The following is a 21,218-nucleotide window of genomic DNA, read 5'->3' as shown; positions in this document are numbered from 1 at the left end:
AGTAACTCTTTTGCAAAGAGCCTCGGGCTGCAAAACTACTTTTTCTTAAGACTGAATGGGTGGTCAACTTACAGCACAATTCTGTGTCTGTTGTACTCTATTCAGTGGGGCTTGCTCCCAGGTACATGTGCATGGATTTGCTGCCTTACAAGCTGAGCCAGCTTTCCATCTTTAATAAGCAAGAAAAGTGGGTGAAAGAGAAAAGAGGAGAGGTGTGCTACTGAAGTGTCCCTTTTTTGGAAACTGCTATCATAACAACATATTAATTTTGCCCATTTAAATAATGGGTAGTAAATGTCATTGTATGTGTTGGCATCAGGGAAGTCTAATGTGAGGGGAGCATCAACTATTTATTTATTACACTTATATCCTACTTTTCTTCCATCGTGGAACCCAAGGTGGCTTACATATAGTTTCCAGGTAGTTAGTAGCTCTGGTTAGTAGCTGGATGGGATCCAGACCAGATTAGCTTCAGCAAGATGGTAGCCTTCTATGCCTTTGGACCATACTCTGGGACCCCACAGCTCTTTGGCTTTCTTTCACATTCAGTGACCAGTGACATAGCCTGGTGCAATTTTCCCTCAGCTTTTTAGGTCAATCTTATCTAAGGTAGACCATATGCACTCCCAGCAGGCTTGCAGTCCTTTCACTTTATTTTATTTTATTTTATTTTTAAAATAAAAAATAAGTTATTTAAATACGTCTTCCCTCCCAGAAAGCTTTCTCCAATGTGCATTTCCAAGATGTGGCTGCTGCTGTTGTGCTATATTCTCGGACCAGGCCAGTCTTGGGTGCTTTTACATGCAATACTAGCTGCAAATTACACCCCTGGGAATTGTATCACAGGATGCAAGCAATGTCACTTTTTTCTCTCCCCCCCCACTCCAAAGTACCTCAGCTATGCATGGATGAGGAGGGAGGTGTGAGAGATTGAGCCTCTCAAAATTCTTTGAGCGTTGAAGACATTGTGGTGATTTTTTAAAATATGTTTCAGGAATACAGCAGTGACTGGAGCCCTAAAGATACAGTAAGACGGCTGCAGAGAGGCAAGGTAGGACCCTTCCTGCTTCTGAAGGGTTAGCTGTTGAATACTTGCATGGATCCTCCCATGTATATCCATACTGGAGATATATAGATGTTGGTGACTTTGCAGTGTTCTGTGCTAGAAACAACCCTGTGTTTTCCCTATCTGAGAAAGAGGAGATCCTATAGATGTCAGGAATACTGGGTGATTATAGCAGTGATAGTAGACTCTGCTTCCCTATCTCCAATGGCAAGAGATAATGTGTTGTTAACTAACAGTTCTAGAACAAATACCATGAGGAAGCATCCATAGTTCTGGTTCAGGGCTCCCAATGCTTTTTATTGGTAAATGAAGGGGGAAATGAATTAGTTTTGGTGGCTACAGAGGTGAAACATAAGCTAATGCTGGCTGCTTCAGAAGTGGTGATGAGATGCGATGACACATACAGCTGGGTATAAGCAATATTCATGCAGAAATGTTAGCTGGTCACAGGAGGCTGTTTATTATGTGATTTTTGCTCCACTTTAGGGGGCAGGTTAATCCTAGAGGTCAGGATAAAGAAATGGGAATACAAGAAATAATGGAATTAAACTGAACAGCCCCTCAGATTTACAGAATCGATTCCTACCAGAGCTTTTGGGTCATGATCTGCAGTTGGTCAGAATGACTTTTTCTGAAAGCTGCCTGAAAGAGGATTCATATTGCAGAAATCTCCAGTAACTGCCGCATCTCAGCTTGTGGCTGCTCACAGTCCAAATTCATGGACATAGTATCACATGGTCAGCTATTTGTCTCAGGGGAATTTTAATTGTGCCAGTGCTATCACCCTGACAACAAAGGCTTGCATTGGTGTGCTTCTGCTCCTGAATTGGCTAATGGCTCATACAAACAGCTAACAAAGTACAGCTCCACTTCTGAGGATGCATGATGAGCAGCCACCTGCAATGCTATCTATCTGAAGTAGGTCTCTGTTGAGACAGTCCAGGTGCCTGTCTGACCCACTGCTTCCCTACCTTATTGTCAACCCGTTCTAGATCTGCTCACTGGAGAGGTTTCGCTCTTTGCAGGACAAGTTGCTGCTGCTGGATGAAGCTGTTGCAGTACATGATGGAAATGTCATTACAGCTGTGAGTTCTACTGTGATCGTACAATGTAGGGCAGGGCAGTGGGCTATAGCCCAGGCTGATCCCATTACCCTTGTGTCCTGTGGTTAGTTGCATCTGCATGTGGGTGCATTTGAATTACTTGTTCATATATTGTTGGGTCTTATTAATTGGAGTTGACTTTTTGATGCTACTTTTGTTGATCATTGGAAATGTCAGGTTGCATTTTGACACACAAGGCATTTCCTCAACTTCCCTTGCCTTCAAGAGTATGAAGTGAAAACAAACCTTGTGTAATAAACCTAATTTGTTCCTGAAATATCCCAAGGTTCAGGTGCCATGTAAAGGTTTAGGGAAGGGCTGCATCTCTGCAGAAAAGTGCACACATGCTTTTCACATACAAGGTTCCACTGCAGTTGACCTTCCAGTTAGGTAATGGCATAGAAAAGGCCTTTTCCTGACACCTTGGAGGCCTCTCCAAGGCTAGCTGGATTACATGGGCCATTGGCTTTATTGTCCATATGAGATCAGTCTGTCCTTAGTTCTGTCCAGGTAACCACAAATTAAAACATAATTTATGTGAATCTAACTATTTGAGATGGTCTTTGACTATAATAGAATGTGAATTGTAGTAAATCCCAGACCTCTATTGATTTGACCAATAGCCACAAAAACCTGACTGATAATCTTTGTTATATGCCTCGTAGCCTCCTTTTTGGAAGGTTGCCAGCCTTTGTGCAATTGTTTTTTCAGACCACTGGCTGTCAATGGAATATGCTCCTCTCTATCTCATGTTCCATTTCCCCAAAGATGTCTACCCCACCACTAAATTTGCAGCAGATTGGTGTAAAATACAGGTAGCACCGGAGAGCTTTCCAGTTGTTGAGGGTACCCAAGTACTTCCTAAGCAACAGTTTCCAATTATCTCAGAAGATCCTGTCAGAAAATAAGCAGCTCAGCTGAGGAGTCTTGTCCATTTTCTTGCAGATACTAATATTTCTGAAGAGGACTTTGAAGAAAGGTATGTGCGGCTGAGGACTACACTCAGTGGCATAGGGCCAGGACAGGGTGGCAGCCTTTCCAGACGATTAAAATTACTGGGTTTTTTCCTCTTTAGCACAGCATTTGTGCTCACCATGATTTCAGTGCCAGCGGTGCAACAAATATCCTGTTCCCATTAGCTGGAAAACAGTAGTTCTGCTTGAAGTGGGAGGGGAACAGCCTTGCTCCAGGGTTCATTATACTTGCATTTTCTGAGCATGGTGGGATTGGGGAATAGAGTTGTCACTCATCATCTGAGAAATCTTGGGTGCTATCCATTTGTGCATCACGTTCTATGCAGCATTATTACAACTGGCATACTGGGTGGCAGGTGGAGAGGGAGCTGCACTTTCTCTGTAACAATATATTGCCTTATGCATGGTGGGGAAATGTACTTTCTTCACCACAGAAGTGGTACCTTGAGAAAAACATTTGGGATCCAAGTTATCCACTGAGTTAACAACTGTACAGTTGTTGGGTTGGATCCAGACTACATTAGTTGAACTTGGTTCCCATTCAGATTGGTGGGATTCAGGTTAAGTCATGACTAACTTGTCCAGTTGATTTCAATAGTAAGATCTAACGTTCAACTGACTTAGTCTGGATCTGACCATTGTCTGAAAAAAATACTTATATTGCAAAAGTAAAAAGATCAGAGCTCTTACGTGTTGCCTACATAATCAGGATGTACAAACAAACTTCTGAGATAGGCTCCTTTTTATTTAATTGGGGAAATGAGGTTGACTGGAGTGCTAGGGAGGCCATTAGCATGGAACTGAATGAGAATGAGTCCACCTGAGACACTGTGGCAGTGTATCCATCTAGTGAGGTTGAATTCCTAGAAAGGTCACTTGGAGTGTGAATGTGTCAGTAATTTGTTCATATTTGTGGAAACATGATTGTGAAAAAGCATGTGACCCATAACACTTTATTGATTTTTGAGCTGCTGAATCTGAGAGTTAATCGGCTCTCAGAAACAGCCAGTGTTGCTATAGATAACAATGATAGTGAATCCCAAAGACAGAGTGCATTTATCTTGTTAATGAGCTGTTTATGTGAAGCAAACTTTTTTCAGTAAGCATGTAAGCATTCCTAACTTGGTTTCAGTGGGTCTACTCTGAGTAGAGCTTAGTTGGCTGCAACCCATTGTTTTTAAGCTGTATTTTTGTATACTGCTTAGAGATTTTTAAATTGTTCCGTTACAAATATGCAATCATAAAGAGAAGGCCAGGGCTGCTTCTTCTGGACCTCTGTTAGGAGTACAGTGTAAGCTCAAAGAAAGTGGCATTTCACAATTCCTCTAGCTATGACATTCACAGTGTAAGCACTTACAAATGAAACTGAAGAAAGATTTTCAACCATTACTTCTGAAAGGCCCCCAACCAATTCATTTGTTTAACAAAACGTATATACTGCTTACTTGACAGAAGATCTCTAAGAGATTTTCAAAATGAATGTGTATCATTGGGAGCTTAACTATTTCTTGGCATTGGGATGTGCCAAGCTTAAAGGACCAGCCTAATGGATAGGTCGTAGCATTCTTTAAACCAATAGGTAACTTATAACAAAAGGCAGCTTTGGGTGACCAATGAGCACTGGCACTTGGATTCAGCATCCCAAAATCTAAGTTCAGGTTTTCACTATGTGAAGACAATAATGTGAATCCCAGGCCATTAGCCATCTTTACTATTGAAAGTGACATTTATTAAGAGAAAGGAAGAGTTATACCATAGTCCAGCTAGCACTTGTGTGGGGAACCTTTGGCCCTCCAGATGTTGAACTACAACTCCCATCAGCCCCAGCAAGCTTAGGAAGCCACTATAAGCCTTTTGGGTAGGGCTTAGCTCAGCGGTAGAGCATCTGCCTTGCATGCAGAGGGTCCCAGGTTCAATCCCTGGCATCTCCAGGTAGGGCTGGGAGAGACTCCCTGTCTGAAGCCCTGGAAAGCTGCTGCCAGTCAGTGTAGACAGTACTGAGCTAGATGAACCAGTGGGTCTGATTCAGTATAAGGCAGCTTCCTATGCTCCTAAGCATGACCAATCGCCAAGGATTATGGGAGTTGTAGTTCAGCATCATATGGAGGGCCCCCCCTGTGTTAGCACCTGAACAGTATGAGAATGATTCAAGTCTGTTCAGGTCAGTTAAGCACTTTTGTCTGTTCATCCAGAGATTCTGTTCAGAGAGCTGGAGCTACGGCAGGTGGCCTTGCGCCATTTAATACACTTTCTCAAGGAGACTGGGGACCAAAAACTGCTCCTGGACTTGTTGAGGTAAGATAACATCAGAGCATATAGCCAAATCTAAATTTTGAGCCAGGAGTGCCAAGTAGGGATGTGGGAGAAATTCATTTGAGTTCTCATTTAAAGCAGAACCTACCTAATTTGCACTTTCTGAAACAATATGTGAACTGAAAAACACAGCCATCCTTCAAAATTCACACTCCTCTGAATTTTGCAGTGTAGTTTTCTAGCCAAGTAATGTGTACAAAAATGCATATACTCGGATCAAGTGTGCATAAAAATGTATATACAGTATTATGAAAATAATATAAAAATACATTATGTTAGGGACAGTTGCTTTGCAAAAATGTGTATATTATGCAATTGCATAGAAAAATTAGCAGAAATTTGCAGAAATGCTTTGATGAATTTTCATGAAGACTTTTAAAAAAACCTGTCTGGTTTTTTTAAATGGAGACCTGAGCTTCAGACTGGAAAACTGAGAAACCGAAATGGACAGATTTGCCCATCCCTCCCACTGAGCAGGTCTGATGCTTGTTTTTCCTCTGCAGGTTCCTGGATAGAACAGAGGAGGTTGCAGTGAGTATCAGTCATGTCTTGGCTCACTTCTTACTTGGAGGAAACAAGGATGTCCTGAGACATCCACTCAGTATTTTTCCTCTGACCGTCCCTTTGGTTTAAGTCAATGGGCACAGCTGACTAGACCTGGTTTATTTTATTTCTACCCTTCTGTACTGCATGTTTGCTTCTGTCCTCTCCAGCTGACACAGTACCGTGAGCACCTGACTATTCGGGATGCAGATAAACGAAGGGAGTTTCTGAAAGGTTGTATTGGGTAAGTGTTAGTTAAGCAGACATGAGTTTTATCAGGATGAGTCTTAGAGGTGAGGTGATTGCCGGTATGCAAAATTGCCTTATTGTCCCCACAAACTGGAAAAATAAAGAGCAATGGGGAAAGGCTATAAGGACTGGGAAAACAGCGAGGGGGCATGGAAACAGTGTGTCGCATTATGTTAGGTGTAGAGAAATGGATAGTGAGATGGTTTTTCTCCCTCTATCATAATACTAGAACCCGGGGTCATCGAATGAAGCTGAATGGGAGATATAGGATAGACTAAAGCAGGATTGGGGAACCTGTGTCCCTCTAGATGATGTTGGACTCAACTCCCATCCAGCATGGCCAGTGATCAAGGATGATGGGAGTTGTAGTCCAACAGCATCTGACGGGCCAAAAGTTCCCCAGCCCTGTTAATGATCTTGGGGCCAGTCCCTGGCATTTCTCAGTAGGGCTGGGAAAGACTCTTGTCTGAAATACTAGACAGCTGCTTCCAATCTCAGTGTAGACAACACCAAGCTAGGTGAACATAGGAAGCTACTATATACCATCATGCAGAAATGGAAAACAGCTCATTTTGGAGGTAGGGAACTCAGAAAATATCCCTCTAATATAGTTCACAATCTTAATACATACTTCAACATTGCAATTCAACTCACCATCATTCAAAACAAGCATGATTAGCTCTGTGCAGTGACATAATCAGCAATCCTTTTATATAAAAAAACACTTCCTAAGACACACACATAGTGTGTGTGCATATATGTATACACATACACGCACACTATCATTCACACTCTCTCTATATATATATATTCTGTTTTGTTAATCACAATTACGTGTGTGTGTCCAGTAGGAGGACAGTACCAGCATCACTTAGCTTCTGCAAATGAAGCCCCTCTGAGCATTCCATCCTCAAAGCTCTACCTTGGTAACAGCATTTGTATGTTAGCAGCTGATGAAGGCGGAAGCTGAAATGTTTTGGTGTTACAATAAAAACCTCTGTTTTGTTAATCACAATTATGTGCATATATTTTAGGTGATTAACAGAATCCTTATAGGGATCCAGAGCAAGCTTGGGTGAAGTTCTGTTTGTTGCTTTCAAAACTGTCTACATACATACATACATACATACATACATACATACATACATACATACATACATACATACATACATACATACATACATACATACATACATACATACATACATACACGTACACACACGTACAACTATCAACAGAATGACAAAAACATTAAAGGCAGCATGTTCAAGGATGGTGGTAGTTGTTATTCAGGAAGATGTGGAAGGCCACGGGTTCCCCATCCACAGACTGAAGGAAGTAGTAGTTCATACAGCACTTAGTAAAACTATAGAATTCATTAACACAAGTAACAAAGTCAAGATGGGGGTGGGAATTGGCCTGTTCACCTTTACTGAATGGGAGAAGTATGGAAGAGTTTACTGAGGCTGCAGTCCTAAACCTGCTTCCTAGGATATAAGCCACACTGGGCACAGTGAGACTTATCTTCTCAGTAAACCTGCATAGGATTGCACTGTGAAAGAGGGAGAAATCCAAAACTGAAGAGCTCTTCTCCAATCTAGGTTATCATTTTCATTGGAGGATGCTGCTCATGTTCAAGATCATTATACACTCCTGGAGAGGCAGATCATAATTGAGGTAAGATCTTTGCTCTGCCTTTGGACACATGTGATTGAGAATTCTCCTAGCTCTCCTGACTCTGATCTGTTTATTATAATACCAATGCTTCCTATTTGGACTGAAGAAAAAAATTATTAGGCTTCGCTTAAGCAAAGAAGTTGCTACTAGGATATATGGTGGCTTCCTTGCCATAGCCAATCCATCATGATACATGCCGAGTGACTTCTTAACCTTCAGGTTATGTCAACACAGTCCTGCATCCATTTATAAGGCTGTTGTGTGTAAGAGATTTCTAGTCTTGCTTTAAAGAAACAACCTGAAACTACTACTATTATTAATAATAATAATAATTAATAAAAATATGCCAAGGGAGGCCTGTATTTTTATTGTTGTTTTATTTCGGTTACTTTTACACTGCTTAATCACTGAAGCTTCTAAGTGATGTACATAAGTATAAAAAGCATGCAGTGGATAAAGTCATACAGTGGCCCTGTCTCTGGTGACCTTTCACTGGCAGGCATTTTTATTCAGACAAGCGTTTGGCATCAGCTGAAATAGTTTTAACTATGTTCATCAGTTTTATTGGCTTCTAAAAGTTCTGTAGCTGCTGCCTTCTGTTTTTATTGTATATATATTTTTCTTAAATGAATGTTTATAAACTGTTTTACCTGTCTTGTCTCTATGCTTTTAGTGGTCTTTTTGTGTTTTAATTTGTATTTTCTTGTTAGCCGCCTTGAGCACCATTTGGTGGAAAGGCGGGATACAAATTTTAACAAATGTTACTACATTTGTATTCCATCCTTCCTTCAAGAAGCTCAGGATGACGTACAAGAGGTTCTCCTTTTTTCCCTTCACAACAACCCTGTGAGGTAGGTTAAGCTGAGAGATAATGACCGGAATAAGATCACAAAGAGTGAAGTCCTATGCACCACTTACCTTGGGGTATGCCCCACTAAACATAGTGAGCCTTATTTCTCAGTAAACGTGCATAGGATTGCAGCCTTAGTATACTGCATGATTTGAGTTGAGATTTAAACCTGGTTGTCCTTGGCTCTGTAATATGACACTATGATTGCCCCTGTTTTTCATGCAGTGTATTTATTGTTCTGATTTTTCAAGGCAAGCGACAAGCATTTGGAATCATCCGGGCAAGCAGAGATATTTCGGAAGTACCCTCGGAAGGCCTCCATCCTAAACATGCCACTGGTCACCACACTCTTCTACTCCTGCTTCTACCATTACACAGAGACTGAGGTTAGGGCAACAGTAGCAATGGGGTCTTCTGAATTAGTCACCGAAGCCTGTTGCCAGGTCAAAGGAAGGGAGCAAGATTTGACACGTGCTGCCTGGACAACTGAAGTAGCCCATTAGTTTCAGAGAGGCAACATGCTCTTCAAGTACTGCAGGATTTCTGAGAGTATAATTGGGTAGAAGGATACTATTTAGGAGGCTTGCCTTCCTGACTGATGTACCTGGCTCAACAATTCACACTGTAATAGTTGCCACATCTGGGCTACTACTGCCCAGTGTTAAGATCTTCATTAGGGGCCCTTCCTGCTGTCTGAGGTGAGGAGGGTGATGACCTGGGATAGGACCATTTCTGCTATGGCACTCTGCCTTTTGGAATGTGCTCCCCAAGGAGGCTTGCTTGGTACCTTGGGCTGTTTAGCTGGTTTTTAAAAGTTCTGCAGCTGCTGGCTTCTGTTTTTGTTGTATATATATATATATTTCTTAAATGGATGTTTATAAACTGTTTTGGGAACCAATGTAACTAAAGAGCAATATATAAATGCCAAATATTAAGTGTGTGCACTTAAGGCCACGCTTAGGAAAGCATGGAGGGAACAGGGGACGCCCACCCCTCCCCCAGAAGCTGATGAAAGACAAGAGAATGACAGGTTGGTGCAGTGCGGAAAGGTAGAATCCTAGTTTTTTCCCCTTTGGATATTTCCGACAGTACCTTTTATCCTTCCAGTAACCATTGCTGACTTATTACAATATAGTCTTTAAGAAACTATCATTTTTTAAGATTTTGGTTTAATAGTCTAGGTTAATAGGCACATTAAGTACTGTAATATAATATACTGTATATAATTGATCCATCAGAATTGATCCAAGCTCCAAAGAGCTACAAAGAAATATTTCTGTTGGTTGATGGAAATGGATCAGGAATTTTGTGCTTTATTTAATAAGCTTGTTTTTCAGATGACATCTCTCCCCATTAAGATTTAAGTCTGATTTGTGATTATATTTGTTAGCATGTTTATAATTCCATCCAAGCAGATATAGTTCATGGCTTGTATTTAATGTTAGTCCTGCTCAGAATGGATCCATTGAAATTTAATAGAAATGTCTAGCTAAAGTCTATTAATTTCAATGAGTCTATTCTGAGTATACGTTAGCCGGATTCAACCCCATTATGTATTGGATATGCTCTCAAATCCTAAATTATAGGAAACCATTCTTGGTCTGTGTAGAAGAAACTAAGGTTATATCCAGAGCTTGGAAAAGTTACTTTTTTGAACTACAACTCCCATCAGCCCCAGCCAGTATGGCCACTGGATTGGGCTGATGGGAGTTGTAGTTCAAAAAAGTAACTTTTCCAAGCTCTGTATTTTACCTCTGGATCTGCGAATTATATTATTTTGTTATGTTAGATTACTAAAAGCACAATCCTATGCATATTTACTCTGACATGTTGCATTGTGTTCAGTGGGGCTTATTCCCACGAAAGTATGCATAACTGTAGCCTGCTTCCACCACAGGATCGGGAAACGGTTATTTACCTTTTCACTGTTGCAAGAATTATTATTAGTTATAATTGAGGAAAATATTCACAATTTATAATGGAATGGTTGTTAAAGATTTGGGACATCAAGTCCCAAAAATAACATTTGAACAACAAAAAAGGGGGGGGTAGAGAAGGTCAGCAACTAGATAAAAACTTTATTGCGAATCGGATTTTTAAAAATAATGTACTGGAACCTAAAGGGTTCAGTACAACCATGTTCGGTTAGTTTTGTGTTTGGGAATGTGTGTAAAGACAGAAAGATAAATGAATATGTAAATACTTAAATAACTTTTCTGGCATTATGGGTTTCAACACAGTTCTTGATTTAAAAGCTGAAGGTGGCTAGATTTGAGAAAATATAGAGTGCAAGATCCAAACATCGTGGCAAGAAAGAAGTGATCAAGTATCACCAGATTTCTGTAAATCACCTGCCATAATGAGTTGATGGCTCAACACCATCCTCCCTCCCTTCCTCTCATTTACTAAGCTTGCCGTGTCTCTTCTTTCCAGGGAACATTCAGTAGTCCAACAAACTTGAAGAAAACCTTTAAGGTAAGGAACCTAGAGTCTGTTGAGCATACCATCTGTGCATTCTAGGAGACGGCAGCACTGTTGGAAATGTGCACAGTAGAAAAGGCAGGGATATGCTTTAGGATAAAGGAATTTGATGGATTGAGTATGACAAGAGATGACTCAGTGTAGCCACAGCACCTCAATATGGCAAAGTTTATTGCAAGTGGTTTTGTTTGGTTCTAAAGCAGGGGTGGCCAACATGGTACCCTCCAGATGTTGCTGGATTCTAAGTCCAACTGATTGCTGACTTGTTGACTGGGAATTAGATGCTGGGAGACCGCAGCCAACCTGCTGCCAACTCTTTTTCTAAAATTTCCATTTCTCTGCTTTGCAGATTCCAGACAAACAGTATGTGCTGACAGCCCTGGCTGCTCGTGCCAAGCTCCGAGCCTGGCATGATGTGGATGCTTTGTTCACCACCAAGGTGAGTCAGGCTGGTTTTCTCAGAGCTGGGACCAGACATTGGGCCTTCCTTCATTGGCTCAAGAATATCAGTGAATCAGTCTGCTTGACATAAAGCAAGGATGTGGCTCTCCCAGATGTTGTTGGACAACATTTCCCATCGTCCCTGACCATTAACCATGCTGGTTGGAGCTGAAGGGACTTGGAGTCCAACAACATCTGCAGGGCCAGGTTCCCCATTTCTGGCAGAAAGCTTCTCTGGGCTGGTGTGAAGCTCCCATCATCCTTTAAGACAGGGTGGGCAGGGTTCAGATTTGTTGAATTTACTTAATTTTCTTTTTTACTAGAATCCCATGACCTATCAACTAGAGTCTGGAGCAAAAGACATAGCTAGACTGAAAGAACAGAGTGCTTCTGAGCCTATTCTGAGTCTAGGAGTTGGTTTTCATACCGGAAGTTCATAGCCCTTTTTGCACATAAGCAACCTCCTGGTCAACTTTCTACATTTCAGCAGCCAAATTTAGATAGGAAAAGTGATTTTATTGTTGCTAGTGTTAAACAGTTGGGAATGATTAAACAGTCAGAATCCTTGCTGATCTTCTGCATATCACCCGAGAACTACTAGTAGATCTCAGTCTTCAGCTCACCCTTGCTTTAAGGTACCTCCCTCCTGTGATACGCTGTAATTATACTGTAATTATCTCCTCGATAAGAAGAAGCTTGTTCCAGGGCTGTTTTGCTCTTCGCATTTGAGGATCCTTCTCAAACACTGAGGATCAAAATGACACACTGAATACAATGATGAAGCATGGGACTCTGCTCATAAATTCTACAGACAAGCCCTGCTGGAAAAGAGCAGTGCTCTCTGGCAAAGAAAGGATAGTTCTGCCCTTTGAACATATAAGGAGAGATATGCAGACAGAGGAGGAATTGTTCAAGAACATCCTTTGCTTGTTCCTAAGTTTGCCGCACTCCCCATCCTAGAATCTCTGGGGTGCCTTTGTAACAAGATCTAACATGAATGTGATTTTTGTTCTGTGTTTTCAGAACTGGCTGGGGTACACTAAAAAGAAAGCTCCTATCGGTTTCCATCGAGTGGTGGAGATTTTACAGCGGAACAATGCCCCAGTGCAGGTGAGTGACAACTGCCCTGTTGGAGTACACTAGTAGCCCGCCTCTGGAATTGGTCTACTTACTTAAATTGGTCTTTTAACTCTACTCTGCAGTGTCTTCATGTCTCCCAAAAGTATATTTTCATCTTCATGTTGTTGTACAAAAGATGTTAGGATAAATCCTCTAATTGCCCTCTGTTTTCCAACTCTGCGATGGCTTTCTTGATTAAATATTTCTTTGGTTTAATTTAATTTATATTTACATAATAAATGAAGCATTTGGTTGTTGGCTTGATTGTGTGCCTTTTGCATTATAATTTTTGTATCCAGAAATATTAACAAAAAAGTAAGCAAAAGTGGGTCAGTTTTGATGGAGGGAGGCAGATACAGAGAAATGTGGCATACAGATAATCTAGGGGAGATGGATGAGCTGTGTTATAAATGGACCTTGGTCTTCCTCATGAGCTTAGCTCACTAGAAATTCAAGTTCCACTATTGCGAGGGTAGTGAGACCTTTTGCTAGAGTTAATCTGCACATCATCCCCAAAGCATGTATAGCTCTTCCCTTAAAACAATGACACACACAGAAAGTAAAATAAAGAGTAGTTTTATTAAAAGAGGAAACAATAAAAAATATTGCCGTTTACAATTACAATTAATAGCGAGCAGTGTTCTATTACTCATTCATTTGTTCTATAGCGCTAGATAGACTAAAGCCAAGAAACTAACCTTATCCACACTTACAAGTTCAGTTTACCCACACAGAAAGAAAGGAGCCCAGAAGTTGGGTATATCTTTCCTGGAGAGTTGCTGTGAGTCTAAGGCTAAGAGAGAGTTTCATATCTAGCCCGATGAGCCAAGGCTCCGCCTTCCCATAACCTGAGCTAGATTTGAAAGATCTCATCCAAATCTTTAGCTCTGAAGCTCCATGTTTGTCCCAATGATGCTGGGGTGCGTTGGTAAGGTAAAGCAGCCAGAAAGAGGAACTGCCAACCCCTTCAAGCCCCTCACGTTTTATATTTTCTCTAACAAAACTAACCCCAATGTAAACGTGACCAGAGAGATGTGGACGAGACAGGTAAAGACAATAATAGGATTTAAGATTACCAGTCATGGAATCTTTTTTCCAGAAATCATTCCCTGATAAATTCCCAGATAATGGCTGCAGTCTCCCTACTGTAAATTCCTGATGTTTCAGATAATTGCTATGCTGTCTCCTCCTAAAGGTTAAGATTATCATAAACACTGTGCAGACTTATTTCTTTGTTCGTAAGGAGTGTGTGCTTCTCACTGGGCAACATCCTGCAAATTTTCACAAGAGTCAGGATGTCTATACCCTCAGGCTTCTAAGATATGTAGCAGAGTTTATAGAGGGGCTGTTTCCCAGGATTCTTTGCTTATTGCAGGTGTCCAAACTTTGGTTCACTGAGAAGAATCAAAGATTCAAAATCCCCACTATTTCATCCATCCTTACAGCTATGGGTAGCTCTGCTTTGTTGATGCTTCCTTGCTTTCTTCTGCAGGTCTTACAGGAATATGTGCGCTTGGTAGAAGATGTTGAGACAAAGTTGAACCTTGCAATGAAATACAAGTGCCATGATGTTGTTATAGATGTGAGTCGCTGCTTTGTTTGATGGGGAAGGGGTTCTTAACTGTCCCTGAAGCAGGTGAGTGGTAAGCATAGATCCTGCACCTAAACACACCAATCTTTTAATCTGGTCTCCTGGATTTTAGGCTCCCTCAATTATCAGAGCCATCTCGCGGACGATAGCCTCTGCTCACTGAGCCTTGTACGGCTTTCAGATATGAGTGCATGGAGGCCAGTGTTATTTTTTTTGCTCAAGAGTTCCCAGCTGACTGATCTTCTAGAAACCAAAATAATGGTCAGGCAGGACTCTCCTCCTGCATTTCTGCTTGATGTCATGGGCAATTCCTTGGAGCTTGTACTTCTGAACTGCTGTCTGTCCCTGTTTTGTCCTCCTTGTGATGGGGTAATTCTGTATGCAAGACAGCTGCTCTACCACTGAGCTACAACCCTTCCCCCAAAGGAAAAAGACTACTGCTTTTCAAAAAAGGTTGGGGTGAAAGCTCTACATCTCTACTGGGGCAGCTTTTAAGACTGCTTAGTGGAGATAGGATTTGTTTATTTACTTAAAACATTTCTATTTGCCTTTCCTCAAGCAGGACACCAGAAGGTATCATAGTACCAGAATAAATTTATTAATAAAGCTAAGGAGTAAAAACTGCTTGCATCCACTAAAACCGGTTCTATTAGTAAAAAATTCCAGCAGAGTTAAAAACAATTTTTTAGAAGAGCTTAAGATGCTTAATGTTCAGAAGTCTTCCTGAAAAGGAGGGTTTTCATTTCAAGGTGAGACACCATTAATGATAGACCAAGATAAACATCCTGAGATGGAGCTCTAAAGCCTAGGCACGGAGAAGGCCTACCATGCCACCGAGAAGGATTGGCTGATTGCTTTCCAGATTACTGTGAGACAGAGGACTGTCATGAGGATGACTGGTGTATCTTAGCTGGCTTTTACTTTTGCTGTTTAACTAGACACACAGAGACCTGAAGGACCGTCTCCAGCTGATGGCGTATAAATGCAAAGTTGAGCGGGGATCTCCAGCAGAGGAGAAGATTGATAGTATCCTCAGCAATCCAGTAAGAACAAACAATTCATGTATACACAGTTTGATCTTAAAGGTCTGCATCTTCCATTTCCATCTATGCCTTGGCAAAGAGTGATCAATTATTATAACTAGTCTGCCTAACCAGAGAAGAAAAAAGCAGCTATGAAATCAGCTCTTCTGTACTAAAGGAGAATCTCTGAGTCCAAGCAATGAAAACCTTAATTGATCAGGCTCTCATAGGCTCCAAGAATGAGGTCAAACGAAAGTGAAACTAACAGTGCAATCTTATTCCTATCTCTAAAGTCCCATCAAATTCAATGGGGCTTACTCCCATGTACGTTGAATATAAGATTGTGGTCTGACTATCTTTCAAGACAGAGCTTAGTGAAATGGTTAAAATAATTAACACTCGTGGCACTCGTTCTTGCAACCTGAACCTAACTATTTATCTGGAAGGAAGTCCACCTTCTTCTAAGTAAATACCATAGGATTCCAGCCGTGGGTACATTAAATACCAGGATTCAAATGTCCTTGTTGGTCTTCACGTTTCTAAATTTGTTTAGATCACACAGATCACTCTTCATTTACATGAAACTTCTATAAAAACTATACAGCTATACATATAGTAAAGCTATGGGTCAAATCCCACAATGCATCCTCCAGAGCAGATTTTAGAGGGATGTAGGGAGTGGGGGGGGAGGATGATGAAGTCCTATTGCATGAGCAGAGATCAATTTCTCTTGTACACAGACAGCACTTGATGCATCCTTGTATCTGGTTGCACTTTCAACTCGTGCATTTCTTGATTAGTACGTCTTTGAATTTTTGCAACCTGTATGAACAGCCTTTTACTGTTTTTGTTCCATATTCTCTCTGTCTATCTGGATGCATTGTCCCTAATTTTTAAAGAAAACTATAAAGATACTCTTTTGTAGGTCTTGCAGCTACAGATAGGGTTGCTGCCTTATTTTTGTTTGTTCATATTTTTTGTTTATACAATTAAACTGCTGTATTTCTCACTAAGTACAATTTTTATGAGGCCTCTTATTCCATATTTTTTTTTGCCAGTTGGTTGGTATTCTTAAGTGGTGTCAGGTACTGCACAGGTCTCTACTTCCCGGACATGCCATATGTGTTTTTTTTAGCTGATGGTTGTGATTTAGTTTCAGAAAGGGAGTTTGAATGATAAAGGCAAGCAGAAGTAGATACTGGGAAGAGCAGCTGTTAGCTGCTCAATGATCCTACTGTTGGCTCTTGTCACAGGTCTATCCATTCACTTTCCCATGAGTGGTAGGCATCATCAAACCACTTTGCTACCTTCAGAACACGTGTCAACTTTTTTTTCAAAAACCCTCTTTTGAGACAGAGGTATAGCTTTGATAACAGAGTTAAAAATCAGAATATCTTTCTTTCTTTGTCATGCTAAGTAATTGCTTTTAATAGTCAACTGGCATGAAAGAGAGTTTGCATCTTTACCCCTGCTGCCTCAGGAACTTTGATTCTACCTCAGATTCAGTTTCCTTTCCAATTAACAGTGAGGCAGTGACCCGTAACAATATACAGCTAGAAGCCAAGAATGTTTGGAATAAGATTTCTGTGTACAAAATCATTCTCCTAACTCTTTCTATCAGCATCTTAAATACTTATCCGCATAATACAGATGGAAGTGAAACTTATCTTCTGATTATAGGAGATGACTTGTTTATTGCTTGTTTTTTCCTCCCCTATATTTTACCCAGCTTGTGTGAAACAAGGCTTGTCCCATTTTCCCTTTTGATTAATCTTTTTCAAGCATTAAATGCTGGCTTTCATTAGGATCTTCTACTTTCATTAGATTTCCACTTAGCTTCACCAAATGGAAAGTCTAATATTTTTCTATTTTTGTTAAAAGATAAGATCTTACTCCTGTTACATTCTCGTGAGCTGTGTATGAAATCCTCTGTCTCCATCTGTTTCAATGGGCAGAGGTTCTCTGGCTGTTTTCCCAGACAGCCTGAAGGTGTTGTTATATTTGATACTAGCTATATCTTGTTCTGCTTTTCTTTCAGCAAATCCGGTGGAAGAACTGAGAAGCGCTCACTCCTGGTGGCAGCAGTCCGATTTCACTGGCACAATAAAGGCAAGCTGCCAAATATACCTCTGCATTGGTTTTAATCCACTGCCTAGATTGTCTTATTGTCAGCTGGCGCTGCTTTTGGATCCTGGGACAGAAACAGACATCTAGGCATTCCCCAAAGAGATGTTCAGCCAACCAATCGAACACAAAGCTATTAAGCTGGAATCCAATACTCTCTTTTCAACTTGACTCTGTGGTAAATAGAACATCATTGTATAGATGAGAGAAGTAAATATGGATTGAGAAGCTGGCACATGCGTCTTGCTGACTCTCTGCTTATTTTAAAGGGCAAGGAAGGACAGTTGTCCATGCAAATCTCCAGTCCTTCCAGTCCTTCTACTTTATCAAGGTCTGAAATATGGGACAGTGGCTGCTTTGATAGGATTAACATTCTGGACTGGGCAGTGTTTTTGCCTCCAGTATGAATTGAGCAAAATAACTGCAAACTAAACAAAATAACTGGGATTTTTATTTAACCTAGGAAAGGCTGTATAAAAGCTCTTCAAGGAGATCACCCCATTCGTGTTCTCCTCTCCAGATCCTTGTATGTTAACCACTTGGCTTTTGGCCAAGGAGAGCTTAAGCCAATTCTAGTTTGAGACCTATAAATATTGTTCCTGTGCTGACTGGACAGCTGAGACAACATTTTACCTCCACAAGAGCCAATAAGACTATTTGTCCCATGGTACTTATGCCCTAAAGTGTACCACAGGCCTGGATCCCTCTCTCCAGGCTTCACATGGGACTCCTCTCCTGCTCTCTTTATCCTACACTTTTTCTTTTCCTGTAAATAAAGCTTTGCCTCCCTCTGTGTGGCTGCAGTGTATTTTCTTGGCTTTTTTACATATGACTATGAAGATTATCTTCTGCAAGAGTAGAACAACTAGTTGCAGCCATATCCTCAAGAGACTGTACGTATGATAAGAAATAGCATTCTGGAAGTTCTGAAGTATTTTTGTCCTGGGGTGGCTTTTTGGTGTGAGGACGCAGCATATTTCGGTATACTAGAGTTGTGAGTTTACCCTGGACTCAGAAGGATTCACTTGCACATGTATAGGAAGCTCCTTTATACTGAGCCAGCCAAATGGTCTATCAAGCTCAGTGTTGCCTCAACTGACTGGCAGTGCGCTGCTGCCCAGCATTTCAGATGCGGAATATTTCCCAGCCTTACCTGGAGTAGCTGGAGCATTGAACTTGGGGCCTTCGTCATGCAAAGCAGCTGCCCTCACACTGAGTATCCACCCTTGCACATCCAGTATGCACATTCTTTTTTTTTTTTTAGTCAGTGGCAAAGGAGTAAGCTGTTGAACTTGGAGCTGGGAGGCTGAGTTGAAGCTCCATCTGGAAGCATGCTTCAGTGGTGGCTATTTTCTGACAGCCTGTGGGATGTTCCTCTGTTTTCCACTATACGACAAGAACAGCCTTAGTGTGACGATTACATTTAGACTAGTATCTATGCCCATCAGACAATTCTTCTATGACTAGTTTGAGGGATCGTATTTTTAGGTAACTGCATTCACTTTCCCTGTTTTGCTTTAGGATGAAAAAATAAGGCAGGAAGTGTTGTCAGTTGTCCTGGTAATTTCATCTGCATTAAAGTTTAAAGATATGAATTCATAAAATAAACAAAGCCATAAATGTTCCTAGTGTTTGTCTTGAAAGGCACTCAAACCCCCTTATATCCTTTATAGCTGTATGAATATGCTCAGTGATAATTTTAAACCCAAGTTTTCAAAGCATATTCAGACAGAGAAGTCTAAAACTGTAAAGAGCTTAAATACATCAGTTCAAACTGATCTACTATTTTAGTTTCTATAACCTGTATACAGGTAAGCCACTTGTGTTATATAATTAAGTAATATGATAAGCACACAGGGTTAATTAATAAATGTAACAATGTCTATCAAACATTTTCTCAGATTCTCTGTAAGGAGGGAAACAAATTGCCCTCCCCTTTCAAGGCTGCAACTGTGAAGTCATCACATGTGAAAAGAGTTCTAGAAGCAAGGTTCAGTTACTAAGCATTTGCCATGGCAACAGTACTTTTGTTTGGATTGTGTTCTTGGCTGTGGCCCAGCGTGGCAGTTAATGATGACCCAGAAGCTCCTACAACCGAAACAGAGTGTGGTGCAGTGCACTGCAGCTGCCTGGTTCTGTCAGCAGATGTGAAGGCTGGTAAGAGGATGAGATTCCCCCCCCCTTCTTGTGCTAGCCTAAGGCAACCATGCTTCTCTTGGACGTCAGTGTTTTGTTAGGGCAAGATAATTGCCCCTTGGTGGAAACTCGACTGCCTTGGTCAGTAGCTTCCCCCCCCCCTTTTTTTTACAAGCTATATTTTGAATTCAGCATAGGCTGAAGAACCAGGGACTTTAGCTCCAGCTGCTGATTCATTCCTAAGATACATGTATCTCTATCCTCCCCAATGTAAAAAGCAGCCGAGGCAATGTCTAAGGTCTCCCCTTAACTTCAGCCTGATAAAGTTTCATAGAATCATAGAATAGTAGAGTTGGAAGGGGCCTATAAGGCCACCAAGTCCAACCCTCTACTCAATGCAGGAATCCAAATCAAAGCATTCCAGACAGATGGCTATCCAGCTGCCTCTTGAATGCTTCCAGTGTCGGAGAGCCCACTACCTCTCTAGGTAATTGGTTCCATTGTCGTATGGCTCTAACAGGAAGTTTTTCCTGATGTCCAGTCGAAATCTGGGTTCCTGCAACTTGAGCCCATTATTCCATGTCCTGCACTCTGGGACGATTGAGAAGAGATCCCGGCCCTCCTCTATGTGACAACCTTTCTTGTACTTGAAGAGTGTCATCGTATCTCCCCTCAGTCTTCTCCACGCTAAACATGCCCAGTTCTTTCAGTCTCTCCTCATAGGACTTTGTTTCCAGTCCCCTGATCATCCTTGTTGCCCTCCTCTGAACTTGTTCCAGTTTGTCTGCGTCCTTCTTAAAGTGTGAAGACCAGAACTGGATGCAGTATTTTTCTGCTGCTACTTATGTGGGGAAGGCAAGTGTTGGAGCACTTTGCTGGTCTTTCCTCATGCAGGAGAAACTGGTGGAGGTGCAAACAAATGGGATGGGGAAGGTTCCTTGAATTAGGGATGACAAGTGTACAGTTATGCATATGGAAGCAAAAAAAAATCTTAATTTCACATACACTCATGGGGTCTGAACTGGCGGTGGCTGACCAGGAATGAGACCTTGGGGTCATAGTGGATAGCTCGGTGAAGAAGTTAACCCAATATGCGGCAGCTGTGAAAAAGGCAAACTCCATGTTGGGGATCATCAGGAAAGGTATTGAAGAGATAAGTGCTGATATCATAACGCTGTTATACAAATCCATGGTGTGGCTGCATTTGGAATACTGTACAGTAGGGCCCCGCTTTACAGCATTCGCTAATACAGCGGTCTCAATTAGATGCAATTAGACTAAAGCCCACTCATACAGCGCTTGTTCCACTTTTACAGCGGTTGTTGGGCATCACGCACCATTCTATTCAATGGGTTCTGCTTTACAGCGGTTTTCGCTTTACAGCGGGGGTCTGGAGTGTAACCCGCCATATGAGTGGGGCCCTACTGTATACAGTTCTGATTGCCTCACTTCAAAAAGGATATTGTAGAGTTGGAAAAGGTTCAGAAAAAGGCAACCAAAATAATCAAGGGGATGGAGCAATTCTATGA

The 21,218-nt window shown here is 41.3% G+C and overlaps 1 protein-coding gene across 2 annotated transcripts in view; it reads left to right on the top strand.

Moving 5' to 3' along the window:
- The window catches only part of VIPAS39 (VPS33B interacting protein, apical-basolateral polarity regulator, spe-39 homolog), a 30,053-nt gene extending 12,268 nt beyond the window's left edge, over window positions 1-17,785 (top strand). The window contains exons 7-20 of one of the 2 annotated variants that reach the window (XM_061611844.1): window positions 995-1,051; window positions 2,092-2,151; window positions 3,115-3,148; window positions 5,336-5,438; window positions 5,960-5,987; window positions 6,170-6,243; window positions 7,850-7,925; window positions 9,027-9,161; window positions 11,209-11,250; window positions 11,606-11,695; window positions 12,721-12,807; window positions 14,309-14,398; window positions 15,346-15,450; window positions 17,468-17,785. In XM_061611844.1, coding sequence (XP_061467828.1) covers window positions 995-1,051; window positions 2,092-2,151; window positions 3,115-3,148; window positions 5,336-5,438; window positions 5,960-5,987; window positions 6,170-6,243; window positions 7,850-7,925; window positions 9,027-9,161; window positions 11,209-11,250; window positions 11,606-11,695; window positions 12,721-12,807; window positions 14,309-14,398; window positions 15,346-15,450; window positions 17,468-17,488 — 1,002 coding nt within the window. In that variant the 3' untranslated portion in view covers window positions 17,489-17,785. Of the gene's footprint in view, window positions 1-994; window positions 1,052-2,058; window positions 2,152-3,114; window positions 3,149-5,335; window positions 5,439-5,959; window positions 5,988-6,169; window positions 6,244-7,849; window positions 7,926-9,026; window positions 9,162-11,208; window positions 11,251-11,605; window positions 11,696-12,720; window positions 12,808-14,308; window positions 14,399-15,345; window positions 15,451-17,467 lie in introns of both variants that reach the window. The other variant, XM_061611843.1, reaches the window with a different exon arrangement.
- Window positions 17,786-21,218: the final 3,433 nt, after the last annotated feature.

The sequence above is a fragment of the Rhineura floridana genome, chromosome 2 (genome assembly GCF_030035675.1).
Source record: "Rhineura floridana isolate rRhiFlo1 chromosome 2, rRhiFlo1.hap2, whole genome shotgun sequence".
Taxonomy (NCBI): Eukaryota; Metazoa; Chordata; class Lepidosauria; order Squamata; family Rhineuridae; genus Rhineura; species Rhineura floridana.
Note: the sequence above shows the minus strand (reverse complement) of the source record. Positions and strands in the feature narration are given on the sequence as shown.